General features: G+C 36.3%; 2 protein-coding genes and 1 pseudogene across 2 annotated transcripts; 2 read left to right on the top strand and 1 right to left on the bottom strand.

Annotated features, from left to right (window-relative positions):
- Nucleotides 1-4,385: 4,385 nt before the first annotated feature.
- Nucleotides 4,386-6,793, top strand: LOC110730547 (magnesium-chelatase subunit ChlI, chloroplastic-like). Its single transcript, XM_021910356.1, has 3 exons — nt 4,386-4,614; nt 4,722-4,846; nt 5,475-6,793. The coding sequence occupies exons 1-3, from the start codon at nt 4,512-4,514 to the stop codon at nt 6,522-6,524; spliced, it is 1,278 nt and encodes a 425-aa protein (XP_021766048.1). The 5' UTR covers nt 4,386-4,511; the 3' UTR covers nt 6,525-6,793.
- A 279-nt stretch (nt 6,794-7,072) lies between these two features.
- Nucleotides 7,073-9,464, top strand: LOC110730544 (annotated as a pseudogene).
- A 121-nt stretch (nt 9,465-9,585) lies between these two features.
- On the bottom strand, nt 9,586-11,516 carry LOC110730546 (transcription factor TCP2-like). Its single transcript, XM_021910355.1, has 2 exons — nt 10,355-11,516; nt 9,586-10,237 (listed from the first exon to the last, which is right to left on the bottom strand). Exons 1-2 carry the CDS (start codon nt 10,560-10,562, stop codon nt 9,786-9,788), a joined length of 660 nt encoding a protein of 219 aa, XP_021766047.1. The 5' UTR covers nt 10,563-11,516; the 3' UTR covers nt 9,586-9,785.
- Nucleotides 11,517-14,182: the final 2,666 nt, after the last annotated feature.

Below are 14,182 nucleotides of genomic sequence, written 5' to 3'. Positions count from 1 at the left end.
GCGACACTAGACAAGACAGACAAACCACAGAAACAAGCACAGAGGAACAAAAATGACTAACTCCGACAAAACTTGGGTACCGCGCCACGGTAGAACTGTCGTGGCATGGCAAACTGTATCGTGGTGCGGTACAAGCTGTCGTGACACAACACTGTTTGCCGCGACACAACAATTTTGCCGTGACACGGTAAACAGTTCCAGGTGCTATTTCCCATATTATATTCAATTTTATGTCTGTTCTAGATACTATGTGGAATAAAAACCCTCGGTCATTCATTAGTCAAAATAACAAGATGAACAAACACACTTGGGGTTAGCAACACAACAATAAAGCCAAGTAACACTTAGTCACGATGATGCAATGAAAAGTTCGCAACCTAAGGTCAAGTTCTATGTTCCACTATGGTCAAGATTTTTGGTGTCAAAAAGGTACCATAATTAAGAGTTTGGGCACGTTAACAAGGCAGCCTCCCTTGAGGGTGTATGCCAACGGGTGGCTCCGCAAGTTCGTGATAAAATCGAACTTGACTCCATGGTTTGGGTGGATTTAATAACTCGGATGAACCCTTATTGTCATAAACATTTTCGGGTTGATAGAGCTTGAATCCCCTGAGGCTAAAACATATGTAAAACACATAAGTTTGTCAAAAAAAATGAAGGAAGCTAATAACGAGAAAAATACAAAGCCACTGGAAGGATTTCAGGACTTCCGTGACACGACAGGAAATACCGTGTCACAATACAGATTGTCGCGTGACACTGATTTGTGCCGTGACACGACAATTTTTCCGTGGCACGACAGTCAGGAAATCAGACCAGTGCCTCTGTTTTTTCGTTCGCGATCAGGTTATTCGATTTTTCCTACGAGGTGAACCTAAATACGACGTTAAAACATCAATGCATATGCAAAAAATGCCAAATTAATCACAGGAATACGATTCAAAAATCTTTCAAGTCTCATCCACTCATCTTAATTAAATACCGATCACTCAAATCGATAAGTAACCAAGAATCCTCCCTAGTGGAGTCGCCAAATTGTAGGCGTCGTTCGAAGCGCGCCTACGTTAAGCATAGTGTGAATATGTTTGGCACTCATAGGAAGTGGGAATTGACATACGATTAGGGACACGATTAGGGACAAAGCAAAGCATGGAGCCGCCAATTTTTTAAGGAACTTGTAAACCGTTCACGGATCATTTAAGGCAACAACGATTAACTTGTGAAGGTTACACCCCATTCATAATCCGTGAGATTACTAACTCCATATGGTTCGGAACTACGAAAGGAGGATCGGGGATGATGGTACAAAGTGAGTCATGGAGTCACATTCGCCCGTATTGGCCTCTACACGATTCTTATTGTGAAAAGTATTCCTACAATCTCAAAGGCACACAAACAAAGATTTAATTTGCTCCAAACTATTATTATGCTAAATTGATAAAATGTTAATGCAACATATAATTCTAAATATCATGATCACTTGATTAAACAATAAGATTAAAAAGAAACCTAAACCGGTCGTCCAAATTATCTTATTAAGCATTATATTCAATTATATATTCCTTTTAAACATGAAATATGGTGATCAATAAATATAATAAAATCAACATTAACATTGGAAGCAATTCAACCTTAAAAAATAACTATTAGTATATGAAAAACATAACAAAAATCGTTAGAAATATAACAGGAACAAAAGGAACATGATTCCTTACTTTGATTGCTTTTTCTTGCAACTACAAAATAATAAACGAGTTAGTAACTTCAAGGAAAATAAATAGTAAAATAGAAATTAATTCAAATGAAAGTTAAGTTGATTTGGGGGCTAAACTCTCAAACAGTTCTACCATTCATGCCTTGGTTTAAGCGTAGAGCTGCGGGTAAAGTACGGACTCCGGGGAGTGCTTAAGGGATGTATTGTGAGAGAATAAGGAAGACTAGTGTTTAGGCTAGAGCATAAGAGAGAAAGAGAGAATGATTTTTTGTCCCCCGAAACTGAGAAATCAGCCTCGTATTTATAGAGGAAATGAGCAGGGTGATGCACGAAACCCTAGAGTTGAAAATTTGTCGCGGAGAAACCCTAGAAAATTGCCGCGTTATAGCAGAAATTGCCTTGACACGGTGCAATTTGCCGTGACACGGCAAATTTGTTTTCCAAATATCCATCCAAATTCAATTTTACCTTTTCCTTAAGCATTAAGTATGTGATATTTAGGCGCCATTTTAGCTGTTCCGGGCTTATTTCAGGTTTAGGGTTTTATTATTTTATTAATCGGGCTTAATTAATATATAACACGAAATGATATTAAAGGGTTTGGGCTGAAATGCGAGTTGGACTGAGTTTAAATAAATGCTTGGACTGATTCATGGACTGAATATGTTTGATCGAATATGGGATTTAAGCACTCTCAAGATTAAATACTCGACCAGACCAATAATGGCGGTGAAAGGTTGTTCATCATCAGGTTTGGTTTTGGGGAGACATTTTTAGATGTCTGCAGATGTTGATGATCATCTAATCTGATTCGTCTTCACGATTGGCTATCGTAAACTCCATCCTATGAGCCCGAGTTTCCAAGTCTTGGAATGTTCTGGGTTTAATTCCTTGCAAGATGTAAGCAAGATCCCAATGCATGCCTTGGACGTACATCTCGATTGCAAAGTTTCGGACAAGTGGTCCTTACATTGAAGACTTAATCCTCGCCATCGATTGATGTACTCCACTACCAACTCATCGTCCGACTGGTTGGTTTGTGTTAACTCAGTTGTGCTAACAATACGACGAGTGCTGAGGAAGCGATCGAGGAACATTTCTTCCATTTGCTCCCAATTGTCGATGGACTTTCAAAATAGATCTGTGTGCCAATCGAAAGCGACGCCTTTGAGAGAACGGCCAAATTTCTTGACCGGTAAATCTTCAGAGGTCCTAGCATTGTTGCAAGTCTATGAAGTGCGCAATATGTTGCTTAGGGTTGCCCGTCCCATCAAATTGTTGGAATTTAGGAGATTGATAACCGCTTGGTATTCTCATCTTGTCAAACCTCTTGGTGTAAGGTTTGTTGTAGCGACCATCTTTGTTGATGTCTCCACCGAGTTGTTTTTTAATAGCATTGGCTAACATCTCTTGGATTGCTTGGAAGCTGAATAAATCACCATGGGGCTTTTCACTTTTTGAACTAAGCTTTGTCTTCATGCTAAGTTCAGACCTGCTGCTATCATCTTCACTTTCTTCAATTGGGCGTTTCTCGAGTTTTCTTTTGAGTGCAACAATTTGTTCGCTTCGAAGTTTGATTTGTGCATCTTTTTCCTCGCTGTCTTTGATGAGTTTCTCAAGAAGTAGCTTCATATATGCCATCCTCCTTGATGGTGTTTGCTTCGATCACCATGACATTTACAACAATGTCATCTTGTACGTAGTCCTTTATCGTCACTTCTTGAAGGTGCTTCATCATTTTGATTCGTGGAGAAAGAGATGAGAGGTAGAAATTGTCCCACCGAGCATGTCAAATTTGTAAACACAAATTTTAAATAATCTCTAATTTAATCCTCTAATTCGATCTCCACTTTAGATTTGACTTGTTTCACGGGCTGACTTGATTTCTTGATTGAGAGCCGTTGCGGCTTGATCTCGATCGAAGATATTTGATATAGACCTTTGACTTGTTTCTTGATTGAGGGCTGACGAGGCTTGATCTCTATCGAAGATATTTGACGTAGAGGTTAAACTACACGGGCTTGTGATGTGCTTGATGATTTGAAGTTCGTGTTGAAGGCCGTTGAGGCTTGATCTTTTCCACGGGTGATCTTCTAGAGTAGAACGACACGTCGAATGCTTGTTGTTCTTCTTCTAGGTTTTGAGAGGATTTCTTTGGAGAGGTTTAGAGTTTTGAAATGTTTTCTGTGTTTTCTGATGTAGTCTTCTTATTTCCTCTCCTCTCCCAAATGAATTAGAGAGAGCTCTATTTATAGAGTGAGACACCCCTAGGGTTAGGGTTTGATGTGTATTGGATGTTGGGCTTAACAATTATATAAACCAAATTAAAATGGGCTAATTAATTAGTTTGTTCACCCAAATTAATTTTTCTTAATTAAATGTCAATAATTAATGAGTTAATAATTTGACCTTTGACTCACATATTAATGAGTCAACATGGCACTTAATTAAACTTTTCGTACCTACAGGCTGTCATATTGTGTAACTGTTTTACATATACCAAATCTCTGACCGATCGAGTAACTTCTAACCGAGTAACCCCTAACCGAGTAAGTCAATTATTACTATGTAAATCGGCCCATGGCCTATGATTAGTTTTTTAACCCCTCACATAATGAAAACAAGAAAGAGGACAAAGGCAAAAATTATCCAAAAGCTATCACCTTATCTGGCCTTATCCTATGCTAAACCCAGCCAATGACCAGTCGCTTCTCAATTTTCATTTCATGATTTTCATGGTTTAGCTTTCAACACCCACACACTCTACTCCTCCACTCCAGTCTTCCTTCTCACTGCCATGGCTGGATTGCTTGGATCTTCTTCAACTGCACTCTTTGCTTCTCGCCCTCTTTCTTCTTCCTCCCCTAAACTCTCTTCTTCCACCATTTCTTCTACCCCTGGTATTTTCTCTCTCCTTCTAATATGAAATTTTGTGTCTTAATTTGCTTTATTTGGTAAGAATTGAAATGGGTTTTCTTTGTTAATGCTGGAATTTTTGTTTTTGCAGTTGTTTCTGGGCAATTTAATTGGAGAAAATTCTATGGTGGAATTGGGATTCCTGTGAAAAAGAATAGGTCTCAGCTTCAATTTTCAGTTTCCAATGTTGCCACTGAAATTAATTCTACTGTACAGGTTTGATTCTTATGTTGCGCTATTAAATGTGATTTTAATTTTCAATATTGGTGCTATTGAATGTGATTTTTGTGTTATGGAAAAATTGAAGGAATTAATCATTAGTATTGGGTATAAATTAGCTTGAAAATTTGATTTTTGTGGTGTATGGGAAACTATGACAGGCAATAATGTAGTTGAGAGATTCAACCCCAGGTTTTGGTTACCACACCGGAATTTAAATTTGAATTTGATGGTTTGATTTTATATTACCACATAAATATACCAGTATTAGGGTACTGTTTTAATGTTTTTCATAAGCTATATGAGTTATGTATTCAAGGTACTTTGTATTAAATTTGGAATTTACGAAATAATCACGGGCCGTTTGGTGTTATAGCATATGTTTAGTATTGCACATTTCCACTGGAAGTGTGATAGAATGCTTGGATCATGTTCATAGACCATTTATAATCCTTCAATGTTGAATTGAATGGGAATTTGTTGAATTGATTGATAGAGAGTGTTTATGTTGTTTAATATATTTAGGGATAGGCAGTTTGATTAATTATATGTTAGAAATTGAAGTTTCTTGTTGGTTGTGATAAGAAAATTTTCAGTCAAATTTCTAAAATTGTTTATTATTTAGGCTCCAAGGGTTGCAACAGAAAGCCAAAGGCCAGTTTATCCGTTTGCTGCTATAGTCGGGCAAGATGAGATGAAACTTTGTCTTTTGTTAAATGTTATAGACCCTAAGATTGGTGGGGTGATGATCATGGGTGATAGGGGTACAGGGAAATCCACTACTGTTAGGTCGTTGGTGGATTTGCTCCCAGAAATTAAGGTTGTTTCAGGAGATCCGTTTAATTCTGACCCTGAAGATCCCGAGTTGATGGGCGTAGAAGTAAGAGAAAAGGCCCTAAAAGGGGAAGACCTTGCTGTTATGTTGACTAAAATTAATATGGTTGATTTGCCTCTAGGTGCTACTGAAGACAGGGTTTGTGGGACCATTGACATCGAGAAGGCTTTAACTGAGGGAATTAAAGCGTTTGAGCCGGGACTTCTTGCTAAGGCTAATAGAGGAATACTATATGTTGACGAGGTTAATCTTTTGGATGACCACTTGGTGGATGTTCTGTTGGATTCTGCTGCTTCAGGGTGGAACACTGTGGAAAGAGAGGGAATTTCCATTTCACATCCTGCTCGGTTTATCTTGATTGGTTCAGGAAATCCCGAGGAAGGAGAGCTTAGACCTCAATTACTTGACCGTTTTGGGATGCATGCTCAAGTTGGAACTGTAAGAGATGCTGAGCTTAGGGTAAAGATTGTTGAGGAGAGGGCTCGCTTTGATAAGAATCCTAAAGAGTTCCGAGAGTCTTACAAGGAAGATCAAGATAAGCTAACGGACCAGATTACATCTGCAAGGAGCAACCTTTCTTCTGTTCAAATTGATCATGATCTCCGCGTAAAAATCTCTAAAGTGTGTTCTGAATTGAATGTTGATGGTTTGAGAGGTGACATTGTTACAAATAGAGCAGCAAAGGCTTTGGCTTCTCTTAAGGGTAGAGATAAGGTGACTCCTGAGGATATCGCTACTGTTATTCCCAATTGCCTAAGACATCGGCTAAGGAAGGATCCTTTGGAGTCTATTGATTCTGGTTTACTTGTTATTGAGAAGTTCTATGAAGTATTTAGCTGAACAATGCATATCATCTTTCTGCCATTACCCTATGTCCTTAAATTTTGTCTTCGGCTAGTAAATTATGCTTCTTTCCTAGTGCACACGATTTCTGACCTGAGTGAAATATCCAATACTGTAATATTGTTGATTGAAACACATTCGGAAATCTAGGATTATGAGTTACTTTATGAATATACTTTGTATGAGATTCTGAGGATCAATATATTGTTCTGCCTTGTAAATGAATACTGTCATACTGCTTGAAGATAACTCCTATGTTAATCTTTGCTTCTTGAATGGTTCTTTAAGTGCAAGTGTATATTGCATTGAAACAGACTCATGCCAAGGAATTTAGAGAACTCTACCTTAGTTTTAGATGCTGTTCACTTAATTTTCTTACTAGCAATGATCTTTCTTTCTTCTCTTTAATATTCCTTTTCTTCTCTTTCAATGCATATATGCTGTCTAAAGCAGTATTTTTCGGTTTTGATAATAAGGATTTAACTCTTTTTAATATGTTTTATAATTCCATGAGCCAATCATTTGGAAATATGTTGCTAAGAAAATTCAGATCTTTCATGATTATTAATTATTTTAATTTTTATGATAATACTCGTAGTTAAATTACCTAGGCCAAATTATTTAGGAGTATGTATGTGACCCAACAGCAGTAGCAAAGATCAATCCTAATATACTTGCATAATCCAACCCTCTTTCTTACACTTCTGATTCCTTGTTAACAAAGCTGATCACATTCCGGAAGTTGAAGCTTGATCGGCCATGATCAATCCAAGAAGTGTGGTTGTTGTCTACCTAGCGAATGCAGTAATTTACAGAATCGGAGAAACATTTTGAAAACTGATAAATCATCTCAAACAACGAGCGATTGCGTGGGGTGCAAATGTATCTACTGTATGAATGAATTAGAATATTTTTTTTGATATGTTCTTTATTGACACTGTTATTGTTTTTCTCAATAGGATGGTCTTTTTAATATGTTACTCTTCTACAGAGTATGCTCTGAGTCAAACTTTTTTCTTCTGGGTTACCTTAGCCTTTTGTCATTGTTTTTAAAATTAAAAATAATACTATATGGAGTTGATATATATAAAAAAAAAAATTAAAAATAAAAAAAAAAATAAAAAAATCAATAATCCAATGCTTCCCAAAAATAATACGAAGTTCTGTAGCAATTACCTGCCTTATTTATAAAGTAGGGTGTAGTCTTAAATCAAAATAGAAGATAATTTTTTACAAGATAAGCATTATTCAGATGAGCGTAAGAACTTCTATGTATTTTTAGGGTATATTTTATGTTAGATATCTACTATAATTAGGAAAGTTTTTTTTTTTTTTTTGGGAAATTAATTTGAAAAGTAGTTAGGGTAATCTACTTTCCTTGCGGTCCAAGATATTGTAGCCTACAAATACTTATGTTATGTTCAAAACAACACTGATTCATCAACAGGTGTGAGAACATTTTTCCTTCAAAACATCACGATGAAGATCGTCCATAAGGATCTGCTTCGTGGCGGCCCTGGCAGCGTAAAGATGATTCCAGAAGAAGCAGAAGATCTGTGGGTTGTATACAATTTGATTGCTGAAGGTGATCATGTTCTAGGCGTTACTGTTAGGAAAGTAATGTGAGAGACGGCTTCTAGAGGGATGGATGCAGAACGAATGAAACTTAGGTTAGAAATCAATGTGGAGGCTGTGAAATATGATAAAGAAGGTTCTACCTTACGTATTCGAGGCAAAAACACTTTGGAAAACGAGTATGTAAAGATAGGTGCATTCCATACGATGGAACTCGAGCTGCAACGACCTTTTGTGCTGAGGAAGAATGACTGGGACTCCTTGGTTTTGGATATGCTTAACCAAACTGCAGATCCTGCTGCGAAAGCTGATCTGGCTGTGGTGTTACTGCAGGAGGGATTGGCACATGTGCTTTTGGTTGGTAAAAGTGTAACCCTTTTGTGTGCTCGAGTAGAGGTCTCGATTCCTCGTAAACATGGACCTAATATTGCAGGATTTGAATCTGCCTTGAATATGTTTTTTGAGAATGTTTTAAAGGCTTTCTTGAAACATGTTGATTTTAAGGTTGTCCGATGTACTGTTATTGCAAGCCCTGGATTCACTAAAGACCAGTTTTATCGTCATTTGTTGCTGGAAGCGGAAAGAAAACAGATGAGATCTATAATAGAGAACAAGTCACGCATAGTTCTCGTGCAAACGACTTCAGGATACAAGCATAGCTTAAAGGAGGTTTTGGATGCACCAAATATAATGAATATGATTAAGGATACAAAAGCTGCCCAAGAGGACTTTTTTAGTATGCTATCAAATGATCCGGATCGTGCATGCTATGGTCCTAAGCATGTAGAAGTTGCTCATGATCGATGGCTATTCAAACACTTCTTATTACAGATGAGCAGTTCAGGAATGCTGACATTGCAACACGAAAAAAATACATTAACTTGGTCGATTCAATTAAACACTCTGGAGGAAGTGTTCATATATTCTCGTCCATGCATGTCTCAGGGGAGCAATTGGCACAGCTGACTGGCATTGCAGCAATTCTTCGCTTTCCTCTCCGTGATCCTGATGATATTGAAATGTGAAAGATGTTGAACCATTGGAAAATTATCTATGCACTGTTAAAATTATTGCTGAAAAATGTGTACTCTAGTTCTGTTACTGATCCCTTTGCTATCAACTATTGTCAAGTTGATTTAAGTTCCGGAATATGATTCATTAATTCATGTATCATCCCTTAATTACTGATGATTTTGACTATTTGTGTTTGTAACCCTTTTTTTTTTTTTTTTTTTTTTTTTTGCGCGAAAAGAATGTTTAGTAATATAAATCTGTAATTAAAACATTTACAGTGTGTTTGGATAAAGAAAGGGGAAGGAAAAGAAGGGGAGGGAGGAGAAGAGGAGGGAAGGGAAAGGGAGGGCAGAGAAGAATGGTGAGTTTTCCTTCCAAATCTCCCCATTGTTGGAGGGATCAATTTCCTACAATTTAATCCCTCCATTTCTCTCCCCTCCAATTCCCTTCCTTCCTTATTTGTTATCCAAATGAAAGATACCCCATCTCTCCATTTCTCTTCCCTTCCTTTCTCTCCATTTTCTTCATTCCAAACACACCATTAAACTCACCCAAAACCTAAACAATCAGAGCAGAAAAAAGAGCAGTATTCATAAATTTGATTGGCTTTCGGCTAAATGCATAACTCAGGTTGTAATATCCGTTTTAGTTAACTATTACAGCTCTTCATTAGAAAATAGACCACTTTTCAGAATCACCGAAGGTTGATGTGTAGTTGCCAGGAAGACAAAGATTGAGTTCTGGATCACTTATAGGTGTGTGAATCGGAGGTGATTCGTTATTTGGAGCTTGAAAAAATAATGGTCCAGAGTTTGATATAAATGGATGCTCACCATATTTTGAAGAAAATTTGGAGTTGAACATGACCGTTCTTGGATTCTGGTCCTTATTCTCCATCTGCTGAATAGAAGGCAGACTGCTATGCTGTAGGTCTAAAGGGCTTGAGATAGTTGAATGAGCAAAGCATTGATCTTCTGAGCTGTTTTCCATTTGAATGCAAGGCAAGATCATGGAGCTATCCATTGTACAATTGTATGTTGATATGTTGTCGTACGAGTTGTGGAGATTGAGCACTCCATAGTCTGTTAGAGAATCAACCTGGACACCGGAATCTTCGCTACCTGACATACTTTCTGTAAGATAATAATCACTCTGGTAAAAACTGTTTTGAGCATCTAAGTGAGTGAGGTGCTTAGACTGTTGTTGGAAAGAGTTGTCAAATAGCTTATCAATTGAACCTTTTGCCTTACTGATGAGCCAATCAACTGCTTCGGTAGCACGATCATAGCCAAGTCGATCTTGGACATCATAAAATTGAATAGCAATGTCTGCTGACAACCGAATCCTTCTATCTCTCGGACCTCTGGCTGTGTAGATTTTGTTGCTGCGACCTTTTCTTGCTGATGTTCTCATTGTGCGTTTATCACTCATCAGCTTCAATCTCATATACACATATATGTACTTGTATATGTTCCCGATTCTCTAAAATAGATGTTACTGGTACTTCACATAATTCATCATTTCTATCTTACTGACTTACTGTTTTCTCAATCTAGCTTCTACGCTAAAGCTTTAAACTACAGACGATACCTAGACTCTTCATTCCATGCTGAAGTAGTACTCGTGTCAATGTGTGGATGGCTTAACAAAATACTCAGCATTCCTATTAATCTTAACCAAAGCAAAATCTAGGAAAGAACTTGAACACAATTTTTTAGATATCTTGGCTTGTGTAGGCTGTGACAAGACGGAATTCAAGAGGGATAAGCGAGATGCTTCTTGAAAAAATATACAACGAAAACAAAAGAAAACGAAGATAGTTGAATAAAATCTCTTATTACCACATAATGGTTGAGCTAGGGGGAACTTGTGGTTAGTTGACAAGACAATTTCATCTAAAATATCTGACAGAAAACAGTTTAATTCGACAGCATTAAAAGGCAAAGTTCAGTAACTAGTAGTCTAGTACCTTGTACCCTTCTAGGAGTAGTCAATTTTTAAGCAATCTTCAACATGAAGCATTATTCATGTGACATGGGCTTGGCATATTGAAGATTTTAATATACTGATGATATAAACTTTCTGTTGTGGAGGTTGATTGGCAGAATTCCTTTTTGGGTCTGACTGAAATGACAGTTCTGATTCTGATTAGTGATAAGTGATTACCGCATTCTGTTATTTTTACTATTAGTACTTTTTTTACCCTTTTGCATTCCCTCAACAACTAGGGATGGGCATATGAGTAGTCAGAATAGGACTCATTTCGGGCTAATTTGGTTCTTATCATATTTGAGCGTTGAATCATTCAGCTCAATTTTAGGCCAGGTAGGGCATGGTTTGGGTTGGATCATAGTTATGTCAATTTTCAATTTCTTTTTATATGGTAAATTATTCAAATGTTATTCAGGTTAAATTTTGGGTATAGTTAGGGTAGTTCATATAAGACAATCGAATGTGAGTCAATTTTGTCGGGTCCATCACCAACACACAACCCCAACAAGATAAAAAAAGCTAAAAGTTCACTGCTATGCTTTAACTTTCAGTTATAAGCAGTGGAGCAAATTTGATGTCATTAAAGGGAGATTCCTAGGTACATATGAGAGTGACATCCACCATAGCACCATGTGAATGTCCTTTGCTATTGGCTTAGGACGAAGGGTGCTCGGTACAGCACGCTTGTCGGTTGCAGGGACTTTCTACAGCTGGAAGATCATACTGCTGTATTTCAATACTGAAGGAAGGTGATGGTGTTGCCTGTGTTGCTGTTTATCAGGGCATGCCCTTCTTTTTATACAGACATTTTTTCGTTGCTCACTTTAATTTACTGTAGTAGATTATCAGGCCTGTTCCAATTTCAAATGTGTGCATAATGTAAGTCACAACACTCACAAGGTTCACTAATTAATGTCATGCACATACATACACTGATAGCAGCATAGCTGCTGCTGAAGCAATGCTTATGCTTGACCGCGGCTGAGTCCAGAAGCATTGATCAAGCAAACGAGCTTCTTCATTCGAGCCATCGGTTATCAAGGTCTCGTACGTGGTTATAAATAATTATGGTAATGTAGGGAGGACCAAAGTTACAATTTTAGCTTAAATGATTAAGTTGTACGTTTCTGTGGGGTTATGATCCTCCCGCATGTTACCTTCGTCCAATGTCCAATTACTAATGTTGATGTTTGCTCTAGTTTTGTTTGCTATTTAATGCATGATGATGACCAATTTCCAAGCCTTCATCATTAGTCAATACTCTCTTTTCTTACTTGTAATTTAAAAGTGATTAAAGATCCATCAGAATTTATATTGTTATGTGCACACTTTCCACATAATATATGGAAAATTTGTTAGCCATTCCATGTGACAAAATTACAAGTATATCTGATAGTTCAGAGCATACTAGACTCTCACTAATTCGAATTCAGGCCGATCACACTCTATAATTAGTGTGTTATCAAATTTTTATACCCAATATTATAATTAAGGTGAAACAACTTCCTTACCATCTAATCCAAATACTTTGTTAGTAACTTTAGTATACAACTTGTTTCATATTACATGTTATTACCTATTTTGGCTGTTTGCATCTACTCATATTTAATTTGGCCCAATAATTGGTGCTGCATGCCACAGAAAAGTAAACAAAGTGACTAGTATATAACGTGACAAGGATTTTTTTTTATCCATTGAGTCTTAAGGAGGTAAAGGCTAAAGAGGTCGCAAAAAATAGAGCTTGTCCCCATTTATCAAGTGATTTTTTCGTAAACAAATTAATAATTTCATCAAGTTAATATGTGGGGTTAGAGATGCAATGGATCGGATTCGGATTGGGTGGAGTTTCACCCGCATCCACATCCATCCATCACCCGCTTCACCCATCATCCGTATTCGTCCACCCATCATCTGTGGGTGAAACGGGTGGATCGGGTGACTAATAGATAAACATTATAGGAAAAAAAAAGTTCACATAAAATTTAATTTATGGTTATTTCTACCATAAGTTATTATTATATTTTAAATAAAAAGGATGCACAAACTACATATTCTTTGAAAAAATTAATTTGCAACAAATAAAGTATTTTTATTGTATATTTTAAATTTTTTTAATTAAAATTCTTAGATTAAAAATCTTTATATATGTTAAACGGGTAGGTGGATGGTTAGCGGGTGAAAAAATCATCATCCACATTCGATCTGATCCATCATCCACCTCATCCGTCACCCGCTTTTCATCCATTTATTTTGAGTTTTCATTCATTTATTTTAAGCGGGTGGATCAGATTAACAGGTATCCATCTAATATTGTCATCCCTATGTGAGGTCCGCATTTAATGAAAATTTGTTATTTATTTACTTAGATGCCATTTAATAAACAAAATCACTATGATAAACTTGTATTTTCTGCTAAAAAATAAACATCATTCTAGTAATTTAGTTTGATGATTTATTCAATTCTTTTTTGATTCTATACTAATAACAATAGTATGATATAATTTTTTTCATAATAAGTACTTATATTTTTATGCCTTACTATTCTATTTAATTAGTAATTAAAATGAATCCTTGTACTTGTATATTGCAATTATCTTTCATATATCTCAATTCTCACACTTCTTGTCCGAAAGTTATGGTGAACATTTTTTTTTTCTCTTTTGAGTTTTGAGTATCTCCTCTATAGAAATGATATAGATTTAGTGCGCTCTATTCCCTAAACTTATTTAACCTGATTAGTCGTAATTTTCACCTTACTTTCAAGTTTGATTTTTTAAGATGAAAAATATATACTCTTATGCGTGTGTGTGTTTTTTTGTTTTTTCCTATTTTTTTTTTTTTTTTTTTTTTTTTTACCTTTGGCAATGTTCTCCCCAACATAATATTTAATTTGCTTAACTTTATTTGTTTATGCCAAAAAAAAAAGAAAAAAAAAAAAAAACACTTGGACTAAACTTAAGCCTTTTTGTTGAACTTTTGGTTAACTAGAGTAATTTTCTTTGCAAATTATTTTGCATTATTTCTAATAATTTAAGTTGAGGAAATTAAATTAGTTAGACCCTTTTTTCACCTTA

This window comes from Chenopodium quinoa, unplaced genomic scaffold (genome assembly GCF_001683475.1).
Source record: "Chenopodium quinoa cultivar QQ74 unplaced genomic scaffold, ASM168347v1, whole genome shotgun sequence".
Lineage (NCBI taxonomy): Eukaryota > Viridiplantae > Streptophyta > Magnoliopsida > Caryophyllales > Amaranthaceae > Chenopodium > Chenopodium quinoa.
The sequence above is the reverse complement of the archived record's forward strand: the minus strand, read 5'-3'. Positions and strand labels throughout refer to the sequence as shown.

What these genes read in the sequence shown, in the direction of transcription:
- LOC110730547 (XM_021910356.1), top strand. Translation starts at nt 4,512, where the DNA reads ATGGCTGGATTGCTTGGATCTTCTTCAACTGCACTCTTTGCTTCTCGC. An exon ending in CACCATTTCTTCTACCCCTG is followed by an intron (nt 4,615 to 4,721) that starts GTATTTTCTCTC and finishes TTGTTTTTGCAG; the next exon opens with TTGTTTCTGGGCAATTTAAT. An exon ending in AAATTAATTCTACTGTACAG is followed by an intron (nt 4,847 to 5,474) that starts GTTTGATTCTTA and finishes TTTATTATTTAG; the next exon opens with GCTCCAAGGGTTGCAACAGA.
- LOC110730546 (XM_021910355.1), bottom strand. Translation starts at nt 10,562, where the DNA reads ATGAGATTGAAGCTGATGAGTGATAAACGCACAATGAGAACATCAGCA. An exon ending in GCTCATCAGTAAGGCAAAAG is followed by an intron (nt 10,238 to 10,354) that starts GTTCAATTGATA and finishes AAAGTATGTCAG; the next exon opens with GTAGCGAAGATTCCGGTGTC.